General features: G+C 61.2%; 1 protein-coding gene across 16 annotated transcripts; it reads right to left on the bottom strand.

Moving 5' to 3' along the window:
- Positions 1-14294, bottom strand: SLC4A11 (solute carrier family 4 member 11). Of its 16 annotated transcripts, none has more exons than XM_063702055.1 (20): positions 11670-14294; positions 10110-10154; positions 7313-7477; positions 7139-7188; positions 6654-6885; positions 6492-6573; positions 6084-6207; positions 3889-4107; positions 3704-3797; positions 3470-3595; positions 3262-3375; positions 3038-3170; positions 2710-2783; positions 2045-2297; positions 1867-1973; positions 1616-1784; positions 1359-1532; positions 1033-1228; positions 780-949; positions 1-436 (listed from the first exon to the last, which is right to left on the bottom strand). In XM_063702055.1, the coding sequence occupies exons 1-20, from the start codon at positions 11710-11712 to the stop codon at positions 367-369; spliced, it is 2640 nt and encodes an 879-aa protein (XP_063558125.1). In that variant the 5' UTR covers positions 11713-14294; the 3' UTR covers positions 1-366. The 16 variants fall into 16 exon arrangements, with proteins under 16 accessions (XP_063558125.1, XP_055228442.2, XP_055228440.2 ...); XM_055372467.2 differs by having other exon boundaries at positions 7139-7191; XM_055372465.2 differs by having other exon boundaries at positions 7313-7480.
- Between the last annotated feature and the right edge of the window lie 260 nt (positions 14295-14554).

Below are 14554 nucleotides of genomic sequence, written 5' to 3' on the forward strand. Positions count from 1 at the left end.
AGCCTAGAAACAGGAGCTTTATTCTCTAATGTGCGTACAGCAAGTTCCTTACACAATCAAGGAAATGGTTTCTCTTTCAGGCGTCGACTCTTTTATCAAAAGAAAATCCATCCTGCTCAGTCCCACCCACCCTGGGCAGAAGCTGCCCTGAGCAACGCTCTTGGCCTAAAGCTAAAGGATAATGGGAGAGGGGTGGGCACATACCACTGCACCCCTACAATGCCCAGATGCCCCAGGCCTGAGTCAGCCATGAGAAGGCGCAGCACAGAGCAGTCACCCACACACCTACACCTCCCCTCACAGCTCCAGAGCCAGCTTGGGAGGACGTGGAGAGCTGGCGAATGGGGCGTGGTCAGGGTCTGCCAGTCAAGGCCTGTGCTCAGCATCCATGACATCCAAGTACTTGGCTTCAATGATTCGGGGCAGCAGGATATAGCTGTGGGGAGGGAGGGACAGGAGGATGAGCCTGGGTCAGAGAGAAGGCAGTGGACACCCAGCCCACCCCAGCCCACCCACAGGGCCAGGCTAGGCCTCTCCTCCCCGCCCGCCTATCCCCGGCCCGCCCACTCTCCACTCCTAGACTGGAGCCCCTCCTGCCCACCACCCACCCCAGCCCGCCTACTCTCCACCCCTAGGCGGGACCCCTCCTCCTGGGCACCCACCCCAACCCGCCCATTCTCCGCCCCTAGGTGGGACCCCTCCTCCCAGCCGCTGCCCCAGCCCGCCCGTTCTCCACACCTAGACTGGGCCCCTCCTGCCCACTGCCCACCCGCCTGTACCGGATGGGGATCATGGCGATCATGATGAGAGGAAAGATCATCTTCATGTAGGGCAGGGAGCTCATGCCGAAGGCACACAGCAGCAGCAGCTGAAGCACCTGCAGGCCCGTGAAGTAGTGGATCTTCCTCTGGGGCACCCTCCGGATGTAGTGTGTCGGGGGGTACGCAGTCTGTGGGCGGCAGGGACCGGGTGTGGGCAGGCATGGGGCTGTGTCCCCACCCACGCCACTCCCTCGCAGGGCCAAGCGCTCACCTGCTCCTTGAGCAGCAGGGCCACGCGCTGGACGAGCTGGTTGCCATCGAGGGAGGTGAGCGCGATGTAGAGGAAGAGGCCATAGAGCACGGGCTTGGGGATCCACTGAAGCGGGACCGGCAGCAGCAACAGGGACAGGCCCACCAGGACGCTGGCGCCCAGCGAGGTCAGCCGCGTCTCCTTCACGTTCACAATCCTGCGGTGCCCCGAGCCGCGAGTGTCACCTCTGCGCCCCTGTCCACAGGGCCTCACTCCTCCCTGTGTCCCATGTGGCCAGAGGCTCCCCACTCCTCAGGGTCCACGGCTCTTGCCAGCCTCACACTCACGTGTCATAGATGTGTCCGTTCTCCACACGCTCCTCCACTAAGGCCAGGGCTCGCACGTGCAGCGGGGAGTGGGGGTAGGCGGCATGGATCCAAGGCAGCCCAAACAGAGACAGCCCTGTGTTGATGATGGCGAGGAGCAGGAGGTCCCAGTGGTAGGCAGTGCCCTTCACCAGCCTGCAGCAGACGGGCACTCGTGGACACAGCCCCACAGCAGAGGCCCGGGCCCCGCCCACCCCACCCTCACCCACCCTCCACACCTGTTCTCCGGCGCATTCACCAAGGCGGCCACCAAGTTCTGCTCGATGAAGAAGAGCATGGACAGCAGGAAGCCGAGGCCCATGGCACCGCTGATGGCCCTCAGGGACAGCGACTGGATCTGCGCCATCGCAAAGGGGCTCTCGCTGGGGTTGTAGCGGAACTTGCTCACTGCAGTAGGGGACAGGCTACTGCTATGCCTGCAGCGCCTGGGGAGCTACCCCACGTCACCCACCACCCGGCCCCAACTCACTCTCGATTTCCCGGAAGCCATGGGAGCTGATGAGGGAGAAGGCGAGCACCGCGATGGGCAGGGCACAGTCAGACAGGATCTCTCGCACGCAGGGGTGCAGGTAGGGGCTGGGGACAGCAGGTGCATAAGCACAGCCTTTGACCCATGCGGCCCCTCCCCTCCCCATGCAGCCCCTCACCTCTTCTTGAATTGGTAGAGGGTGTAGCCCAGCCAGAGCGTGCCCAGCATGATGAGGAGGCTGAGCACGGCGGTCGCCTGGCCTGAGTGTGTGGCCGAGGGCAGCTCCGTGGGGCTGGCCAGGAAGCTGGCGTTGAGGGCAGTGTGGAGGCTGGCGTTGAGGCTGGCGCCGAGGCCTGACAGGCTGACAAGGGATGAAGTCCTTTCTGTGTGATAGTCGTCCAAGTAATGCCCATAGTAGTACTTCCAGAAGACTGTGGACACAGACCCACAGGCCTCAGCCCTCTCCAGCATGTGGCAGGGGGAGGCCCTGGAGGGAGGGGATCTCAGGGAGAAAGGGCTCCAGGGGGAAGGTGAGGGGACCCTGCCGACATGCCCATGCACCCACACTCCTGCCCACTGTCCCTGTCCCATCTCTGACACCTCATCACAGTCGGCCCAGTGCCTCTGCCCCCACGGCTGATCCCACCTGGGGCGGCCCCGTCACCCTCCAGCGTGGGGGGCTCTGCCCTCTGCCAGCCCAGGGCTCCCAGAGCACCGCATCCTTGATCACGAGCATACACTCAGCTTGAGCCAGTCCTATCTCTGCCCCCAGCCAGGGGCAGTGCAGAACCTCCCATCTCGGCCGAGCGCCCTATGCAGCAGGTGGCCCCCAGCCGCACTCACTTTTAACCATGCCCTTGACAGCATCCAGCACAAACGTGATGGAAATGAAGAGGGCGATGATCTCCTCCGTCGACCTGCCAGGAGGCCATGAGCCTCATCAGCGTGGGTGTGCTCAGGGGGCAGGTGGGGGAGGCCTCCCTGAGCCTCTGCACAGTCCCCTGCCTCCCCCTGCCAGGAAGAAGGCCAGGGCCCCAGGCCTTGCCTGAGCCCACCCCAGCCCCTTGGGGCAGCAATATGGTGGGGGCACCCCCACCACCCTGGGGTTACAGGGGGCTGAACCAGATCCCAAGCCTTGAGGGTCCCAGCAGCTCACGGAAGGGCCAGTCACCTCTTGAAGAGACTCATGACCAGGCTGAGGTTGAAAAAGGCATAAAGCGCAAGGAAGAAACTATTCCACAGGCCCGTCCATGCGTAGAAGGAGTTGAAGTCCAGGTCATAGTCATCACAGATGACACGAATCACTGCAGGCAGGGGGCAGGGGGCAGGGCGGGTCAGGGCCCAGCAGGAACCAGGGGCCTCAGGCACCATCTCCCGCCTCAGCCCCCACTGCACCCTGGATGTAGAGCGCCAGGGGCGCGGTGGTCAGCAGAATCACCAATGGCTGCCCAGAGAAGAGCGCGTAGAGCAGGCCCCCGATGCTCTGCCCGGCTATGGTCTTCTGCACGTCTGTGGGGGTGCGGAGGTCAGGTGGGCGCCGCAGCCCAGGGCCCTGCCCAGCATACCCCCACCCACCGCCCACCGCCCATCGCCAGCCCCTCACCGATGGCTCCGTCTGTGTTCTCGTCATTGAGAGACCCGAAAGCGATGGTGGGCAGGAGGCAGGCGAAGTAGAGGAACAGGGTGGTGGTGATGTATTTGCCCACAGCCTTGTTTTTCCCAATAATGCCTAGGAATGGGGGATGGGAGAGAGGGTTTGCTGGGGATGCAGGAGAGGCACACGTGTGGGCCCAAGGCCTGGAAAGCAGAGGCCCAGATGGGCCACGAGGCCACGTACCATCAGTGAAGTCCAAGGGGTACAAGGGGAACCTGCGTGCGATGTCCTCCCGGATGCCCTTCCCAAAAGGGACAAAGTCCTTGCACTTTGGGGGCTGGAGGAGAGGACAGAGCGCCTGTTAGCCCTGTCCGTCTGGCCCATGCCCCCGCCGACCCTGCCGGCCCACGCCGGCCTCTACCCTGTACCTCTGGGTGTCTGTGGGCAGGGAGGGAGACTGTGCTGCGTTCCTTCATTCTCGGCGCCACTGGACCGTGGCTCACCACGGTGAGCAGCTGTCTCTGATGCACCAAGGCCTCCTTGAATTCCTCCTCTGTGCGGGTCTCCAGGAGCTTCTGGCGGAAGGCGATATCCGAGAACATGGTGGCAAAGGTGCGCGCCACCTCCATCGCAGTCTTAGTGCTTTTCTGGGGGTGGAGGATGGGAGTCACCTCCACCACCCTGTGGAGCAGAAGAGGCCCTGCCCGGGCCGAGCAGGTGAAGGTGCTCTCCCCATGAACTGGCAGCAGGTTTTTTGTCTGTTTGTTTTTTGTGTTTTTTTGAGACAGGGTCTCACTGTCACCCAGGCTGAGTGCAGTGGCACACTCACGGCTTATTGTAGCCTCGACCTCCCGGGCTCAAGTGATTCTCCCACATCAGTCTCCCGAGTAGCTGGGACCACAGGCACGCACCACCATGCCAGGCAATTTTTAATTTTTAACTTTTTGTAGAGACGAGGTCTCACTATGTTGACCAGGCTGGTCTCAAACTCCTGGCCTCAAGCAATCCATCTGTCTAGGCCTCCCAAAGTGCTGGGATTACAGGCACGAGCCACTGTGCCCAGATGCTGGTAGCAGGTTTTATTCCACAAAGTTCAGGCATTAGTGTACTCTGCCATGATTTCAACCAGGTCAGCAGATCACCACAACTACCATCGATCTATATTTTTGTTATAAACTCATGATTTCTTATAAACTCAAGATATTACTTTTGTCCTAAGCAACAGAAGTCTGTGTAATCACAGATAATGAAACCACAGTGGAGAAAAATGTTTACCCAGCTACATTTCCCCAGTGGTATTTGCACTGTCTGCTGGTTTGACTTTCAGAGAGGATCCAAGCCCATCAGGCACTCTCTCTCTCGCCTGGCCAAGGTGAAGCCTGTCCATGAACCATGAACTCATGAACTCAGTGTCCAGCCCTCATCACAGCAACCTGTTCACCTAGGGGCAGTGTCTGCCCGTCTGTTGCTCAAAGCTATAGTCCTGGGGCACTGTGCATGTTTGCTTTAGAAGAGGCCCATGCCTGGCAGGGCATGGTGGCTCACGCCCATAATACCAACTTTTTTGGGAGGCTAAGGCAGGCAGATCACTTGAGGTCAGGAGTTCAAGACCAGCCTGGCCAACTTGGTGAAACCCCATCTCTACTAAAAATACAAGATAATTAGCTGGCTGTAGTTTTTTGGTGGTGGCGGGTGCCTGTAGTCCCAGCTACTTGGGAGGCTGAGGCGGGAGAATCGCTTGAACCTGGGAGGCAGAGGTTGCAGTGAGCAGAGATCACACCTCAACATTCCAGCCTGGGTGACAGAGTGAGACCCTGTCTCAAAGATAAATAAATAAAACAAACAAATAAACAAATACAAAACCCCAAAAGAACTAGTCCATGCTCCTGAGCAGGAGCCCAGTGTCGGGCTGGGGGATCTGCCTCAAGGCACCAGGCTTTAACTCGGCTCTGGGCTATTGCTCCTTCTGTGTGGGCACCCTGCTGGGGGCCACTCCTTCCAACCCAGGGGCTGCCCTTCCTCTCACACCAGCATAGTTGCATTTGTGGAGGTTCCCGCCATGTCTGAGATCCCTGAGAACCCCATTTGCACACAGAAGGCCAGGGGCAGAAGCACAAGAAGCTAAGGGAAGCTGAAGCTGAAGTCGCTGCCAAGGCCTTGGGAGGGGTCCTGGCAATCATCTGTTGAGACTTGTTAAATCCTTTTCCTTAAAAGACTCCCGAAATTGTATCAGTTCCGGCTCCCACAAAAAGCATGGTGTCCCGGCCAGGGGGTGTGTGGCCCAGGAAGGAGCAGGGACCCTTAGCCAGCAAATCACAAAGTCAGCCAAGTCAAAGAAGGGCTGACGGGTGGGCAGGCCAAAGGAAGGCCGCGTGTTTGAATAAGGATAGTGGTCAAAAGCATTTCCTTTCAGTCAAGGAAATACGAACTTTTCGGCAACCCCTGGGGAAATGAGGACTTGCCGGGCCTAGCAAGATGTTTCTGACACACCCACGGGGCCGAGGTGAAGGGGAGGGTGAGGACCAGGCCTTCAGAGGCCAGGACATGTGGGAGGGGACCCCAAGCAGAGGGCGGGTAACCTGGGGCCCTCCTTCTTCCCCAGGACACGGCACTACCCACTCACCATCTTGGGTGGGGCCAGCACCAGGATGACGAACCGAACCTCGCAGGAATTCTCCCCCCAGTTCTGTGGGCGAACCAGGCGGCTGATGCACACGTGCCGCTTCTGTAGGGCCTTCATGGTACAGCTGGCAGGGGCGGGGAGGACACAGTGCACAGTTGCACCCCGGGGAGCTGGGGCTCCCCTACCCAGAACCCCCTTGACCTTGACCCCTGGTGACCTCTGCTAGGGAGGGAAAAGAAGAGCAAATGGGATGTTCCTTGGCAGTGCTCCAGCCCTCTTCTCCCAAGTTGGTTGGGCCGCCGGAGCCCCAGGACTCACAGGTGGGCTGGCCTCTGCAGGGCACAGGGGACATGGGACGCCCAGTTCCACTGCGACAAGAAGGGGGGGCCAAGTGGCCTGGCAACTCACATGATGCAGAGCCACGACTGCTGGTACCGCACCCCTGTCACTGTGGCGGTGACCCCTTGGATGGTATCTGACAGCAGGTGGACTGAGGAAAGGGTGAGGGGGAGGGTGGTGGGTCAACAGCCCCTCCCAACGCCCCCGCCTGGGCTGGGAGACCGGCCTCACCTTTACCCTGCATGGGTGCCCCGGCATCGGTGAAGAGCATGGCCATGAGCAGGTCCAGGTTGCAGTTGGGCTCATTGTTGTCAGGGTCCTGGGCGAAGCGGCGAAGCATGGTCCGCAGCACGTTATCCAGGGAGGTGGCCGTCTCGTTCAGGACGATGCTGGCCTGCGCCAGGAAGCCATCTAGGTCGCGGTGCGCACGGATCTCTTCCTTGAAGTTCTTTAACTTCAGGTACTGAGGGGACCCCAGGGACAGAACCACACGGGCCCATGTATGAGATGCTGTCACTGCCTGGTCCCTCCCTCCCAGCCAGCCGCAGCAGTCCAGCCCCCAGCCCCCAGCCCCCAGCCCCCAGCGCCCAGCGAGCTCCCTGTTGAGCTGCTCCTGGAGGCATGGGAAGAGGGGAGCAGCAGGAGGATTCTCAGGGAAGCCATCACCTCAGCCCCCAGGTAGAGGCCCAGGACCACCTGCAGGACAGGCCATTCACCTTTCGGGAGGTGTGCAGGAGCACACAGCCACCGGAAGTCGCTTCATTCTCTGCTGGAGAAAAGTGGGGAGGGCTCAGGGTGCCACCCTCTCCTCAGGTCTTTCTTGGTAAGGCGAGTCACACCTGCCCAGTCCCGTGCCCTCCCCCAGTCTGCCCCTGCTGCAGCCCCCATACCAGAGTTGGTGGCCTGCATCTCAAGGTTGACATTGACAAAAAAACGGATACTCTCGCCAGACACGATGGAGGAGTTGGCAGTGTCGAAGGCCTCATCCCCCAGGGTCTCCTCTCGGGCTTCGAAGGTGTCATCTGTGTCACACTTGTAGTAGCCTAGAGACCCAGCTGCTACCAAGAGAGACCCCCAAGAGCAAGAGGGCCTGGCTGTTAAAGTGCCACACACAGGAAGGAGGGGCTCCAAGCCCAGGGAGCAGGGACCCCTGGACTGTCCCACTCTCGGGCCGTGGTGGGAGAGGCCATCCCATAGGCCAGGAAGGCAGCTTCTAGTCCTGCCCCAGCCCCACACAGGACATGGCAGCTGCCACAAAGTGAGTCTCCAGCATTCCCTAGCCGCTGAGACCAGGACCCTGTGCAGCTCTGACCCTTCAGCGTGAGAAAAACATGTCCACTCCAGACACACTGGGGCAGGCACGGAGTGCAATAATGCAGATGAGACTGCCTGGCCCCTGCCCTCCCAAAGTAGGGAACACAGGGAAGGCAGAGAAGCTGCAGTATCCACGTGTCTCTCTCTCTCTCACACACACACACACACACACACACACACACACACACACACGCTGCCTTGTGGGCACAGGGTCTTAGAGCTCCCCCTCCCCAGGAGGGCAGGTGGGGAGAAGCATCGAGGCTGAGAGACCGAGGACAGGTATCAGACAAGGTCTAGGGAGCAGGAAAGCCAGGGAAACAGAGCCAGGGGCTGACAGGGGAGAGGACCCCAAGGCCTCATGTCAGCCCTGCCCCCATCGTGCCCCTCTTCATGTCCTGGGGGCCCTGGGTAAGGGCACATGGAGAGTGAGGGTGTCTAATGGCACCTGTGGGATGTGGGACCCCAGAGGTGAGAGCCTGCTCCCCTTGGTCCTCAATTCCTGCAGCTGGCCCGCAGCACACCCCTCTTCCTACAGGAAGATTTCCTGGTAACATGCAAATATTCCTCTGCCCTGAGCCCTGCGGTGGCTCCCTGCAGCCTACAGATCACAGCCTGAGCCAGCCCTGCTCCCCCTGCCCTGACCACTGGCTCCTCAGGTCACCCGGTCAGCACCCTAGGCATGCAAGGTCCTGTCCTCCAAGCTGAGGGCTTCCCTCCCTGGAGGGCCTTTTTCAAGACTCACTTGGAACCTCCTCCTCCAGGAAGTCCTCCTAGATCCCTGCCTCATCCCTGGTCACTGGCAGCCCTTCCTGTCTTGTGGGTCCCCTAAGGTTCCTCACTTGTAGGTACTCCCAGGAAAGGGGCCCTTGTAGCCCAGACCCCACTGATGCCTGACAGACACCTGTGCAGAAACAAGGATGGGTCAGCAGCACGCCTGCACCTGCCAGGGAGTGACTCACCCTGACTCACTTCTACTCCCGCCGCCAGTTTCCTTGGCACATCCCAGGCCCTGTTCCCCCAGTGTCCTGAGTTTAGCCTGGGCCCCTTCTAGGTAGGAAGCCCTAGTGCCTCCTGCATCAAAGTCCCCAGGGACTGGTGACCCCCCGGCCCAGGCCTGCACTACCTCCAGAGCCCAGAGAAGAAATATTAGGTCAAAAGACACCCTTGCCTTTGGGAGGCCAAGGCAGGCAGATCACGAGGTCAGGAGATCGAGACCATCCTGGCTAACAATGGCTAACATGGTGAAACCCCGTCTCTACTAAAAATACAAAAAGAAATTAGCCGGGTGTGGTGGCGGGCACCTGTAGTCCCAGCTACTTGGGAGGCTGAGGCAGGAGAATGGTGTGAACCCAGGAGGCGGAGCTTGCAGTGAGCCGAGATCACACCACTGCACTCCAGCCTGGGCGACAGAGCGAGACTCAAAACAAAACAAAAGACATCCTCACTGCTTTGGTTCTGGAGCTCATGACAAACTCCTTCCTCCCCGTGTCAGGCTTGCCTTGTTTAAACTGTCTGGTTCCCCTGGCCCGAACTTGTCCCAGCCTCCCCTCTGCCCCTCAACCAGCACCCACTAAGTCTCCTCCACTGCCCTTCACACAGCCCCATTCTTCCCCCATTCTTCCCCCATTCTTCCCCTGATGCCCTCAGCTCTACCTTAGGCTTAGTGCTCAGGTCCCCTAGATTAAGGACCTGCCCAGCTGACACTACCAGGTTCCTGGGGGGCTCCTGCAATGCCAAGTCCTAGTCCCAGCCCCATACGTAACCTGCCCACCAGCAGCCTAGCACACAGAGCCCCATGTCCTGAGGGCCCTGGGTAAGGGCACATCAGCCCTGTGTCTACGCACTGCTCTACAAACAACCCTCGAATGGTCAGGTCACTCACGGGGCTAGGCACAGGACACAGCCTGAAGCCAGCCCAGAGACATGGGGAGGAAGACAGCTGGACTGGTACAAGCAGGGACAACAGGAAGGTGCCCGAGGGACTGCAGCACAGAGGCCTTATATTTCTTTAAAGAGACAACGACAGATATTCCCTCCAGGGCTGGGTGAGGACAGAGGGATAGGGGCATACAGAATTCTTGGCCCAAGGCTAGTCAGATAACAGGCCATTGTCACAGAAAACCTTGGGGAAGAATCCTAGAGGGTTCACCTGGTCCAAGTAGCCCAGGAGAAGGGGCAGCCTGCCCTCTCAGGTCCACGGGGGATCCGCCCATGTCTAGCTTCCTGAAGAGTGGAAGCCAAAAGCATTCCAGCACTACAGTGGCCCAGACAGGCGACCAAAGCCACAGGACTCTGGTGGGTAGGCTATGCGCCCTGGAGGCTTTTGCCCGACAAGCTCTCTCTGCACACGCACACTCCCCGAGAGGTACTCACTTGAATCCTCAAAGTATCCATTCTGCGACATGGTGGGAGAGTTTTCTGCAAGGGAAGCCGAAAGGTCACCAGCCCCACGGACCAAGCCCTGGACCTCCTGTGTGCACCTGTCTCCCCGCCCCCCGACCTGGCTGATTCCTTCACTCTTCCGAGGGATGCAACCCAGGCCACCCTAGGGAGAAAGGGAAGCAGGGGACAGTGCTCCGGAGGGGGCCCCATAGCAGGGGAAGCCAGCCTTAATCTCAGAAATTCAATTGCTTGGCCCATCTGCTAGGGGCTGCCCAGGCGGGCCAGAGGCGAGGAGGAGAGACGTTCTAGGGATGTCTTCCCACCGAGTTAGTACCAGTACCATGTTCGCTAATCCAGGTTTTCCTGAGAAAACCCTGCCCCGCTGCAGCGAGAGGAAGGGACCGGGCCCGAGCGGGCCTCTCCCCCTCTCTCCTCCGATGCCAAGGCGGGGGATCTCTCTGCACATCCCTCTTCTCACTCTCAGACCGGTCCTGGGGGCCATAAACGCCCATTGCAGGCGCAGTTCCCCCGACCCCCGTCACGCGCCCCGGGTCACACGGGGGCCGACAGGCAACGGTCTCCAGTCCTGGGACCGCGTCCCGGCCGCCTGGAAGGCAGAGCCGTTGGTCCAAAAGGGAGAACAATTGGGGGTGGGAGGAGTATCTGAGGGACACATGGGTCGGGGGAGGCTGCGCCCTCCCTGGGCCGGGCCCCGGATGGTCCCGGCTGTTTGTGCCTCGCTGTCGGAGGAAGGAAGCGACAGGAGGGGCCGCGTGCACGAGAGGAAAGCGCCTCCAGACTCGGAGACCCCGGGGGTCGGGGCGCAGGATGTGAATGTAGGCGCGGGGCGGGAGCCGGGGCTGCATCCTGAAGTGGGGGGCGGGGGCGCTGGGGCGCGTCCCAGGCCGTGGGAGGGACAGCGGCCGTGGGCGACGAGGGTCTGGGAGGGTTGGGCCGGTGCACACTCCGCTTCCGTCCCGGCGGCCCACGTGCAGGTAAAGGGTCGTACAAACCTGGGTCCTGGCTGGGACCCAGGGCTGGCCCTCCTGTGTCAGAGCAAGGGAGAAACCGCTGCGGCCGCGCTGGGCACGGTCAGGGGTCCCGGGACTCCCAAGACCGGGCGGCTCCCACCGCGGCGCCGGGCGGGAAGATGCCCGGGCGGAAGGTAAAATGAGACCTTCCGAGGCGGCGGCCCGCCAGGCTCCCAAAAGCTCGGCGCTCGGGGCGCTGGGAGCCCCACAGCTCCGCCCTGCCCACTTTCGAGCTCCCCGCCCTCGATCCGCTGCATCAGCTGTTCAAACCTGGTAAGAAATTCACGACGGCGACAGCAGAGCCCTAATGAAACCAAGCGCGCAGTGGCCGCGAAGCCGCGCCCGGGCCTCCCGCACCCGCGCCCTCCTCCCCGCGGCTGGGAATCCCGCAGCCCTCTCGCCCACCGGCCCCGGCCCGCGCAGGCAGACGGCATCCGCGTTCTCCCTGGGGTCCCCGACGGGAGACGGTGGCGGAGACCCGGGCGGCCTTCCCGCCGCGCCCCCGGGTTCAGGCACCCACCGCACGGCTGCAGATGGAACACGCGCCTGGTGGTCGCGGCCATGGCACACTCGCGCACTCGCGGCCGGGCTCCTCACGCGGCGCTCCGGCGCTTCTGGACCCCAAACTCGGCGACTCGGGCGGGCCAGCAGCGGGAGCCGGCGACACACCCCCGCGCCGCGCCTGGGTCCTAATGCCGCTCAGACGCCACGCCCGGGCGCGGTAGGCAGAGCTGCCGAGGGCTGGGACCCGGCCGCCCGCCCCGCGCCCTCACCCGCGGGAGGCTGCTCCAGCCGGGCTGGGCTGCTCCCCGCCGCCCGCAGCTGCTGGGCCAAACCGAGTAGACGCGGCTCCTTCGAGCCTGTGCGCGCCGGACCCAGCAAACCCAGCGTCGAGGGGTTAGGGGCTGGACGGGGCCGGGGAGCTTCTGGGAAAACGTTCGACTGCACCACGAGCCCACCGAGCTGTGCGACTGAGGCAGACCCCGGGAGGGCTTCCCCCGCGTCCGCTTTAAGTACGCGGCCGGCCCCTGTCTCCTCCTTTCGACCGGGGACCTCCGCAGGGCCACGCCCGCTGGCTGCCCCGCCTCCTGCATTTCTCCCCCGTAGCTCCGGCCGTAAGTCCTTCTCCTCCTCCTCCAGGAAGCGCGCCCCGACTGACTAGACGGACCTCCGTGCATTCCCCGGGCTACGCCCTCGCCCGCTGAGACGGCGCTCTCCGAGCTCGGCTGCTTTGGGTTTTCGCTGCGAGCCTCGCCAACTTATCTACCAGCCTCTTCACGTCCTCGGCCTTCTATTAGGTCAAGGTCATGGTTCGCCCCCTTTTTCCTTCCCCAAATGGCCCTTGCGCCCTGTCCCCTTTCCTGGACCGGCTGCACCCCGCCCGGGGACGCGCCTTTTCGGGCGCTTAGTCTCCTGCGAGTAGGGCGTGTGCGCGTGTGGGTGCGCGTGCTGCGATGCGGTCTGGCAAATGCAGCTGACGAACCCCTGGCCTGATCCACGGTGGCTCCCAGTAGAAGGCTCTACGGCCCTTGGAAACGGAACACGCAGCTCCGTAAAGCGCTAACCAACCTCCCGACCCCTCCGGCCGCCATTGCTTTCCGGCTCAGCCGCGCTGGGACGGAGTCCTCGGCCACTGTGCCCCAACCATGGTAGAGGAACCGGGACAGGCCGGGGCAAGCCCACCTCTGCGAAGGAAGGGCTTCTGGCGCGTTGGGGAAGCCTCATGCATAGATTGGGTGAGTAAGGCTGGCCCAGTTCCCCTCCCGGCAAGATAAGAAAGCATTAGGAGGGAAGCACTGGAGTGCTCCTCTTGGCGACGGATGGCCTGGGGCTCCGCGACGGACTGAGTACCCCACCCTCCTCCAGCGCGACTCCAGGAGGCCTTGTGGAAGATCCCAACACCATGACCTGCAACTGACTTGGGGCTGGCCACATAGTATTTTAGCAGGGGTGACTCTGGAGAGACACCAGGTCATCCTGCGCACCCCTTGGGACCTTTCCTAGACGCCCTCTAGCTAGAGCTCCAGTCCAGGCACTGACTCCCGGGTGGCGGGTGGAGGCTGAGGGAGAGCTGAAGGACACAGGCGGATGTCGCCCCCGGAGCATGGCTGCATAGGTGGCATGCAGGCTGGATCCCTGAAAAGCCACCTTGCCACCCCCAGCCTCTCCCATCTGGGAATGCCTTGGCTTCTGCACCTGCTCCCAGCAGCTCCCAAACACCTGGTCCTTCCAACCCACTTGTTCCGGGAAAGCCTCTGGGATGGAGGGCGCTTCCCCTTACCACAGTCTCCTCAGCGCTCCTCAAAGGACCTAACCCCTCAGCCCACTGAGGAAAGAGGAGCCCATGACCAAGCCTCCCCTAGTCGGCTATGGGCCCCCTCTGTCCGCTCCCTGACCGTCTCTCAAAGGAACTGGCACTGAGCCCTTCTCTGCTACACCTGTGCTCTGCCCCTGCGGTTGTGTTCCCTCGGCCCTCCTGGAGGGAACCCCTGAGGCCCACAACCCTGCTGCCTCCAGACTGACCCTGTTTCAGAGGCTGTTTCCTTCAGTCCTCCCACCTGCCTCCTGTCCTGTGTAGATCGTCTGATGCTGAACGCAAATACTGGTGCCCCAGATCTCCTGTCCTGTGCCCCACTGGGTCCTTACATAGGCAGGCAGGTTGAGGTACCCAGACACAGGCACCCACTTTCCCTCTCATTCCCTCCCTTGGGGTCTCAGACTTTACCAGGCTGTGGACTTGAAACTGTAACCGCTGGGTTCCACAAGGCACACTTAACAGTCTTCTGCTGTCCTCCCCTGATGCCACTTATCTTGCCTGTGGATTGTAGAATCTGGGGTCTGAGGTAAATGTATAACATCTCATTTTTAGGCCGGGCTTGGTGGCTCACACCTGTAATCCCAGCACTTCGGGAGACAGAAGTGAGAGGATTGCTCAAGCTCAGGAATTCGAGACCAGCCTGGGCAACACGGTGAAACCCCGTCTCTACTAAAATTACAAAAACTTAGCCAGGCATGGTGGCACATGCCTGTGGTGCCAGCCACTCAGCAGGCTGGGGTGGGAGGATTGTTTGAGCCAGGGAGGTCAAGGCTGCAGTGAGCCAAGACTGCATCACTGCACTCCAGCCGTGGTGACAGAGAGAAACCCTGTCTCAAAAAAAAAAAAAAAAAAAAAAAAAAAGGCTAATTTTAAAAACAAAACATTCCCTGGCCGGGTGCGGTGGCTCACGCCTGTAATCCCAGCACTTTGGGAGGCCGAAGTGGGCGGATCACAAGGTCCAGAGATGGAGACCATCCTGGCAAACCAACATGCTAAAACCCCCTCTCTACTAAAAATACAAAAAAATTAGCTGGGCATAGAGGCGCATGCCTGTAGTCCCAGCTACTCGGGAAGCTGAGGCAGGAGAG

Source organism: Gorilla gorilla, chromosome 21, assembly GCF_029281585.2.
Source record: "Gorilla gorilla gorilla isolate KB3781 chromosome 21, NHGRI_mGorGor1-v2.1_pri, whole genome shotgun sequence".
NCBI classification, from domain to species: Eukaryota; Metazoa; Chordata; class Mammalia; order Primates; family Hominidae; genus Gorilla; species Gorilla gorilla.

What these genes read in the sequence shown, in the direction of transcription:
- SLC4A11 (XM_055372459.2), bottom strand. Translation starts at nt 10,984, where the DNA reads ATGCAGCCCCGGCTCCCGCCCCGCGCCTACATTCACATCCTGCGCCCC. An exon ending in CCTGGCGCTCTACATCCAGG is followed by an intron (nt 3,171 to 3,261) that starts GTGCAGTGGGGG and finishes CCCTGCCTGCAG; the next exon opens with TGATTCGTGTCATCTGTGAT. An exon ending in TGGCTTCCGGGAAATCGAGA is followed by an intron (nt 1,785 to 1,866) that starts GTGAGTTGGGGC and finishes CCCCTACTGCAG; the next exon opens with TGAGCAAGTTCCGCTACAAC.